This window comes from Montipora foliosa, chromosome 4 (assembly GCF_036669935.1).
Source record: "Montipora foliosa isolate CH-2021 chromosome 4, ASM3666993v2, whole genome shotgun sequence".
NCBI lineage: Eukaryota > Metazoa > Cnidaria > Anthozoa > Scleractinia > Acroporidae > Montipora > Montipora foliosa.
In genome coordinates this window covers 10,683,190-10,691,986 of record NC_090872.1, presented here as the reverse complement: position 1 = coordinate 10,691,986, position 8,797 = coordinate 10,683,190, and the positions used below count along the sequence as shown (strand labels likewise).

General features: G+C 41.6%; 1 protein-coding gene across 1 annotated transcript in view; it reads right to left on the bottom strand.

Annotated features, from left to right (window-relative positions):
• Positions 1–2,368: 2,368 nt before the first annotated feature.
• Positions 2,369–8,797, bottom strand: part of LOC137999792 (cubilin-like) — an 18,550-nt gene continuing 12,121 nt past the window's right edge. Inside the window, exons 7-10 of the mRNA XM_068845707.1 lie at positions 7,107–7,850; positions 4,962–5,342; positions 4,280–4,651; positions 2,369–3,501 (exon numbers count right to left, since the gene is read on the bottom strand). Of these exons, the coding sequence (XP_068701808.1) occupies positions 3,299–3,501; positions 4,280–4,651; positions 4,962–5,342; positions 7,107–7,850 (1,700 nt within the window). The 3' untranslated portion in view covers positions 2,369–3,298. The remainder of the gene's footprint in view (positions 3,502–4,279; positions 4,652–4,961; positions 5,343–7,106; positions 7,851–8,797) is intronic.

Below are 8,797 nucleotides of genomic sequence, written 5' to 3'. Positions count from 1 at the left end.
TGTTGTTGCACCCGCATATAAAATCAACTGAAATGTCAATTGCTGGTTTAAAAAAAAACCCAGGTCGTTAATTTTTTTTTGGTAGGCTAGGTATCGATGAGCCAGAACATTTGCGCATGCGCTGTGGGAATATTTGAACAAGAGAGAAAAACGCAGTACCTCCAGACATCCGGCGCTGGAGCGTCGTATCAAACGAGTCATCCCGGGATTTCGGCCCGTGCGATCGCTTTTGGACGCAATTGGCCCTCCACTGCTTTCTGCTACCGACCTTGCCTCCCGGTACGGCATTGAGGGAGAGATATGTCGGCCCCTAAACCATATGTGACAAATCCTACGCCTACTCACAGCTCCAAACCGCCCTTGTCAATATAGAGTAAGAATTAGATGGCTTATATATTCAAGAGAAATGTCATTTTCTCTGTCATATGGTAAGCACTGGAGTCGCAGATTACAAAGTGTGCGCACGCGCCCTGCTAAAGGTAACATACATACAGGCAAAAGCTTTATTTCATCTCGAATTTCCGAATAACCACAAGAGCCAATATCTTCGAGACATTAAATTTACAGCTAAAATACATAGCATATACAGATACCTACTAAATACATAATATTTAAAGATATATTCATTAAAAAGGAAAGCCGCTGTACAAAATGCGTCCCTGGATTCTCTTTTAAAACCAGTAGTAAACTCATAGGTACGGATAAAATCAGGTAGCGCATTCTGCAACTTAGCTGATACGTAAGAAAAAAGAGAACGAAAACCATAACTGGTTGTTCCAGGTTTATTGAGGGACAAAATTAAATTCCGCGAAAATCATGCATAAGAAGGGGACGGGAGAGAAAACGTATTTTTCATATAAGCAGAAAAACCCTTTCTTCAAAAAAACCAAAACACAAAAAAAAAAACATACTTTTATCAAGTAATACGAGGACATTTTGAATGCGCTTATTGCATAGAGATGTAGAGCTTAACTTTCGTAGTGAGAGGACAGGTAATCTGCAAATATAAATATCGTTATTCTCTTATTTACATTATTATACCGTTTCTTTGACGCGAGAATTACAGCAATTTTCTATGATAAAAACTTGTTCAGAAATCCAAAATCTAAGTTAACAGCACACACCAGGCCTACCCCTAAGTATCTGGCTAGAAATCATTTCCCCTGGCCGCGCTTCAGCCATTCGATGAGGGCCAGTCTTGTGCCTCTTAAGTTGCCTCGCTCATGCTCATACAATCAACTGAAATATCAATTGCTGGTCTAAAAAAAAACCCAGCATGTTAATTTTTTTTTGGTAGGCTAGGTATCGATGAGCCAGAACATTTGCGCATGCCCTGAGGGAATATTTGAACAAGAGAGAAAAACGCAGTACCTCCAGACACCGGCGCTGGAGCGTCGTACCAAACGAGTCATCCCGGGATTTCGGCCCGTGCGATCGCTTTTGGACGCAGTTGGCCCTTCACTGCTTTCTGCTACCGACCTTGCCCCCCGGTACGGCATGAAAACTTCTGCAATCGTTTTTATAACGGATTCTTATCTACGAAGCGCATACATGCACATGACGTCACAGCGTCATTCCTAGTGCCCTAAACTTGTCTTACGGGAATTGCACCCTATCATTTTGCAAATATTGTGTTTTAACTAGATTATTATAAGAAGGGAAGAATAAGAGCTATCACTAAATTAACATGAATATAAAAACATAAAAGAGACAACAAATGGCCTACACTTTGTTCGACTTATTTTTAGACGACTTTCGTTCCAACGTTCACTCGATTTATCCCATGCAGGAGTCACGTGTCAACAGGAACAGTAGGGAGCTTAATTTTAGGAGGCTCAAAAGGGTTTCAACACTTAGAGGACTCTCGGTTTAGATCGAATGACGCTACAACACTGTATCACGCAACAGCAATGTTATAGTACCATATGAAACACCGGTTATTTCCAAACAAGATGTGATCATTATTGTGATGTAATAAGTTACCTTGACAACTAGAAAGCGCAGTAAAAACACCCTATATTTTGGATTTGGTTGCTCATATCTCAAAAACGAACTAGGAGACCCCCCTTTTTTATTGCTGAAAAGTGATTAAGAGGCCATGATGATACTTTCGGCAAAGTTTAAGAAAATTCTGTCTGGAGGATTCAGATACACCTTAAAAAAATTCACAAAATTAAGGTGGCTCTGAATCCACCATACATAATTGTTTTAAACTTTGCAGAAAGTTTCGTCTTGCCCTTCTGATTACTTTTCAGAAATAAAAAATTGGGCTCACCTGGTTAAGTTCGTTTTTTAGATATAAGCAACGAAAGACAAATTAAAGGGTGTTTTTAAGGGCTATCTTGTTCAGCAATAATCCGTGTTTCATTTGGTACCACAATATTGCTAATACATGATGCAACGTTGTGGTGCCAATCCTTCTAATAAGAGCGTCACTTGGAAGCGTTGAAACTGGTTTGAGGCACCTTAAAAACGTTGTGTTTTTTAAACGCGGATAGCCACCGGATGTGAGCTGTTTGCCTTTTCACCTTCTTTTCACCACAGTTAATAGACGGGAATGGTTATGAAACCCGACAAATTTCTTTTTTATAGGTTTTTGTTCTCTTTTTTGGCCTTGACCGTGCACAAAACACAATGGTTGTTTACTCCGTACTGAGGAAATAACCAATAGAAACGTGTTGGTTACGTAAAATTCATGCATAGTGTATGAGCGCAAAACAAAAGATTGTGCACGGTCGTGGACTTTCCAACCTACATCTTGGCATCTTTGTTTGCTCCTTTGATGTTTGTCGAGCTTCCAAACCAGTCCCCTCTATTAACTATGTTTTCAAACAACCACATTTACATTGCTAAGTATCTTTTCTCCATTTAAAAATCTGGAAGACACCACTGTCCTGGCACGCGAAATGTTCTCGTGCGGTTGCCGTTCGCGTCTCAAAAACGCACGTGCTTAATTAAGCTTCCTATTATCACTTTGATTGCATGTCACGTGACTTCAAGTCGATAGGTCGATAGTAACTAAAAATACTACTAATGACAATAATAAAAAGATTCAGACACTTTGTTCCTTCGAACAAAATAAAAATTAGGTACCCCTGTGATTTATCATTTGGCAGCAATACCAAGAACATTTTTACTTCACATTGTTTCTTCATAATCCTAGATGGCGAGCAAAAGACCATCTGACGACCAACTAATTTTAATTTCTTCCACCCCTCGGGAGTGATCACGTCCTCGTCCTTGTCCTCCCCCCCCCCTCCCCAAATAACTTCATGCAAATGAATTCCTTCTTTTCGATCTACAGTGGGGTTGTTTCCTCCTTTGAGCGATGACTGACCATTCCTCCATCCTCAACTGAGGCACTGTTGTCTGAGTTTTGCACGGCGGCCTCATTAACGTCACTCGACTTGTGGCACTTGCACCAGGCTCCGATTGCTGTACACACCGCAGACAGTACCCCAAGGACAATTCCAACGATCTTCAAAATGGCGGTGGTTGACTCTGAGAAACAAAATAAAACCACAACAAACAAATCGGCTTTGGTTTTGCACTGCGAAAAAGACACTTGTTAATACAAATGTGGTAGTGTCAAGGTATGTTAATTTAAAAAGAAAAACACCTCACTTCCGGTTGTCGTCGGTGATTCAAAAACGCCCGCCCCCCTAACCCCCTTCCCCCACAAAACGTCTCTTCCCAGGAGCCGATAAGCTGGAGCCTACAACTCCAATGAAGCGTTTTAACTCACGTGACCAGCAGCCATATTGGATTATTGAAACAAAAGAAAGTATTTGCATAAAAATAAAGTTCAAATCCCAGAGGATTAGTTTGGCACACCATCATGGCCGCCATTCCTTTGTTTTGGAATAACAACATGGCAGCCGTGACGTCATGTGAAAACGCTCTATACCAGGTCTATGTGACGGCATCTTCACAGATCAAGCAAGGTTTAGACGAGTTCTTAAATAAGAATTGGCTTGCACGAGTGATCATTCTTAATCCCATGGGTAATAATTTCTCATGCAAGACTTGAGATTGGCTGGAAAGGTCTGGTTTCGCGGGAAAATCAATCTAAAATTAACCAAGTCTGTAAAAAAGCCATTCCACAAATACAATCGTCTAGCCAGAGACCCAGCCAGTTAACTAACCAGTTTGTCGGTAGGCCTGTCACTTAGTCAGTCAGTCATTTGTTGACTCAGTCAGCATGCCAGGCATACATTTTACTAACCCCACATGAATTCGCAAAATCCCCTTTAACAAGACCATTTCATCTCACACTTACTTTTCGTTTCATAGCTGGCCTTAAATCCCGGATATTTTGTTTTACCGCTGGACTTGAATTCAACACGCAAGTCCCAGCCGTCAGAAGTTATAGCTTGAGGTTTGTCAGAACCACAAAATTTGCCAATAACATCGCTCGTAGAATAAATGCCATCGCGTACTACGACGTAGTCCTCGGAGCAATCTCTGGAGCGGGAAAGATTAAAGAACTCAAATGAAAGCTCTATTTTGTAATCCAGATCAACGCTGATGAGCCATTCACACTCAATATTGGTATCGTAGGACAGAGGATAATTATAGCTGGCCAGGATTCCAGTTTCTGACTGAAATTTGACGATTTTGTTGCGTTCAGAACAAGCGAATGGAGCTGGTACTGAAATACAAGACGATAAATTTTAATTACTAACTGTTATTGCTTAGGTCCTCAGGACATTGTTTTCTGTAGCCTCTTAACTTTCATTTGAAATAAATCTATATATTTGAAGGGAGGCGTATAGACGAAAGGCCGACGATAACCTTACATAGCTCGATGTTTGAGCATCCGAACTACTGTTTGGAGGGTTCTTAAATTTAGCTTCCCTTCAGCTTCGGAGCACTTGGATGTTTCGCGAGTAACCCCGAGTGATCATCGGAAAATCACATCTATCCGATGACAGTTTTCAAAAATAATTCAGGAAACTTACATTGGTTGACAGCCTCAAAGACAGCATTAAACCCGGTGCCGAACAGATATTTGAAATTTGAAGAGCGGAAACGAACCCAAAGGTGACGGCCTGTTGAAAACACTGAAGATTCAAAATTGCGTCCACAGAATGATTTTAACAGGTTACTTGTGTCTCTATGGCCATCTCGGATCTCAAGAACAGGGCCTCCACAAGAGAATTCCAAATAAAAAGATGTTATTTTCAATTTAACGAACTTGCCCTCGGGTACAGTTATCATCCATGTACACGTCATGTTTGACGGGTAGGTCTGTGGATACAGTGGCGAGAATAGTCTTCCTGTGTTACCAACCAATGGAATGACGTTGTCCACTCCCAAGAGCTTGCATGGCCCCGTGGCCGCTAATACGATTAAAGAAAAAGAAAGAAAGAAAGATTAATAAAGAGATTTAAAAAACTACGAACGCTAAGCCTGCACCACGGAGATATATTAAGGAGCTTAAGCACGCGCGTTTTTGAGACGCGGACGGCAACCGGAAGTGAGTTGTTTTCCCTTTTAACTTGTCTGAATCACACAACCACATTTATATTGCTAAGTATCTTTTCTCCATTAGAGATGATTAGTATAAAAATCTGGGAGACACCACTGTCCTCGCATGCGAAATGCTCACTTCCGGTTGCCCTCCGCGTCTCAAAAACGCGCGTGCTTAAGCTCCCTATTAACTTAAAGATCTACGACGGCGACGTCCACGAAAATGTCACCTCGAGACATAACTTTGCCGACTATCGTGAACGCTTTCGCGATGTTTCCATCTCATTCATGTCGTACAATGTGGGCGAAGTATCCTAAAAACAAATTGGGTGCGAGGGGATTCAGAGCAAAAATAAAAAAATGAATGGTTGACATTTGTCGTCAAAACAAATTTGATTTCACGTAGTTGTTGCGCAGCGTACCACCAAAATGTGTGCTTAAAAAACGAGCCGCGCGATTGCTTTTCCTTTGTTTTAACCTTTGATATTCTTGCCGTTTTGTGGCGTTGTCATAGCCGTAGCCGTAGTAACTAAAGTTCCCTTCCTTTTTTCCTTTCCTTTCCTTTCCTTTCCTTTCCTTTTGTGATGTGACTAAGCTTTACGCGAAGGAGAGAAGTGAACCTCGCACTTATCTGGAAATTATTAAGAAATTGTCTTTTATGGACACCTGAAAAATTCCGGTAGCTTAAACGGGATTCGAACCAATGCTCTGCCAAGTGAGCTATGAAGCCACCCTGTTGGGAGAAAGCAGAAACCCATAAGGGTTGAAACCTGTAACGCGCGTTCACAGCTTCCGAATATTCAGTGCTAAGTACCATATTTGGAAACCCCTCGCTCCAGTTAATTTCGCACGAGAACATTGGTGGTATTGCGTCACGGTGTTCTTGCGAACTGATTGGTTGAATGTTTCTCTCTTGTTGTTCCAAATATGATACTTAGCAAATTAAATCTTCAGAAGCTTGTTTCCCAGCACACAAGGGGCCGTTACACGTTTCAACCCTTATGGGTTTCTGGAGAAAGTCAATTCGTTGGGCTGACGTGCTCCCGTAAAGGACACTTCATATGTACATTTATTTCTTTCTTTGACGGAGTTTAAAGTGCTACTGTGTTCAAAAAATCACTTCCTTTCTTTTCAGATTTTGAAAGTGTGATTGCTTAAAATCTGACAGGCAAATTTTGAACTTTGATTTTTATCCAAAGGCTGTTTATTTTGAGTGTAAGTTTTGGATTTCATGGTCCGTCATTATTCACGTTCAAAACTGACCGATTGGACCTCACAGGGTTGGATCTAGGGAAAAGTGATGTCATTTACTCACTAGCTTAAAATTTCAGCTTGCAAACCCAGCTTATTATACATGCAAAACACCAGTTTTAAAGTCTGAAAACTCCCTTGCTGCATATTAATTTACCCGTGTACACACGCATTGCATTCTTAAATTGTTGAGTCTTTGACGTCATTTTCTCCTCGATCCCGCTCTCTCAAGATTTTAAAGTTAGTAATGGCGAACCATTAACCATTAAATCCCAGTTAAAATAAGCAGGTGTCTTTTTGAAATCAAGGCTTAAAACTTGTGTCACTTGGTGTTTAGGTAACATAGTTTTGAAATTAATACATGCAAAATTGTACCCGCTTACGGTTTGGAAGCGCTCTGAAGCTGGCATGGAATCCTGGGTATCTACCAGAGCTGTCAGAAGCGAACTTCACGAACACTTTGGAGTGATTTGATGCGAATGGCGTGGGAAGCAGTGAGCCACAGAACTTTCCAACCAGTTGTGATTGCAAAACATTTCTTCCCTGCTTAACTTCTACGTAGTCTGCAGTACAGTCAGGAGATGGTTGTAAATCAAACAACTTAAAAGTCAATTGGACCAAATGTGTGGGCGGGACGTCAATCTCCCAAGAACACGCGGCGCCGTTAGGGTACAATAAGGGATAATCAAAGCTCGCAAATTCGCCGGCATTGCCAGTCAGATGGGAGATAAATCTTTCATCAGAGCAAGAATATGTGGCGGGTTTAAGAGCATCAACGGCCTCGTAGGAGGCCCAAAAGCCGCGCTGGGAGCGATCATCTGCCGTCACAGAGTACCTGACATAAACACTATTTCTGTTAGAAAAGACAACTTTTTCACTGCAGAATCTTCCTGTCAAAGCATCGCTTGTAGAGTTTGTCATATCAAAGACTTCAGCATAGTTCCTCTTGCAGAAATTTAGAAATCGCCAAAAAGTGAGTTTAACGAGCTTCCCTGGGGGCACGGTGATATCCCACCCACATGTTCCTTGTCCAGGATAAAGAAACCCCGAGGATCCAAAACTGCCTCCTTTACCAGAAATGTGCGTGACGCTGTTGGCTGTAAGGTTGCAACTCCCGGAGGCAGCGTCTTGAACGTGAAAGACAAAGGAAGAAACAAATTATTTTATATCTTTGACGATCTTTTGACAATGATATTCCACTTGAATTAATTTTGGCTCAGAAATCGTTTAATGGTATAGGTTAAACCGGCGCGAGTGTACAAAAAAATATTGGAGCGCAACAAAAAAATCGTGAGAAATGTCTGTGGCAGGGTATGTTGCAATGACCAATTGTTCGTGGCTCTTTTGTCGCAACAAGATTTCCAGACAAGTTGAACAGAAAATCGCCTAGTGTAAAACAGTCTTCAAGAGAGCGCGGAAGAGTGAATCGCGCATTGCTCTTGTCTAGCGCTCGTGTTTCGCGCTTCGCGCTCGACTAAAAGAAGCCAGTTAAGGCAGGCTAGTCACAAATGTAATTCTGACGGCTGACTGGCAGCGAACCAGACAGAAATGAATATTGAGACAGCACGATGGAGAGGCTGCGGATTATTTAAGTCCTCGACGGGAGATTAAGAACATTCCCTGGGTTTTCGACAGTTTTGTAAGGTAGTGGACATATTTCTGAAAGCACCGGACGTGATATTTTTGGCGCGAGCTTCCTAGGGGAGTCTCGGGGCATGACCTTAACGAACTTTTCACTTTAGAGCGACTTTCATATGACCTTGAAAAATAAAAGTAAAAACAGAACGTAAACAAAAATGCAAAACACTTAATTCGCTTATCGAACAAAAACAAACGAGGGCGAATTTTCATTGGCTTAGCGAAGGCGTATGCAAACAACGTCATCTCTCCAGGGAACTTTCTGGAAAGTTTCGCACTGACGTCATTTGAAATGCAGAAATGTGATTGGGCACTCGAACTGTTTACGGCCCATATTAGGAGATTCCTTGGCGGGAATAAGGAGAAGGTTTGTTTTAATCTTGCCAAACATTGGTCCGTGAAACACATTGCGAACACTTTTTCAAGTTCATACGAA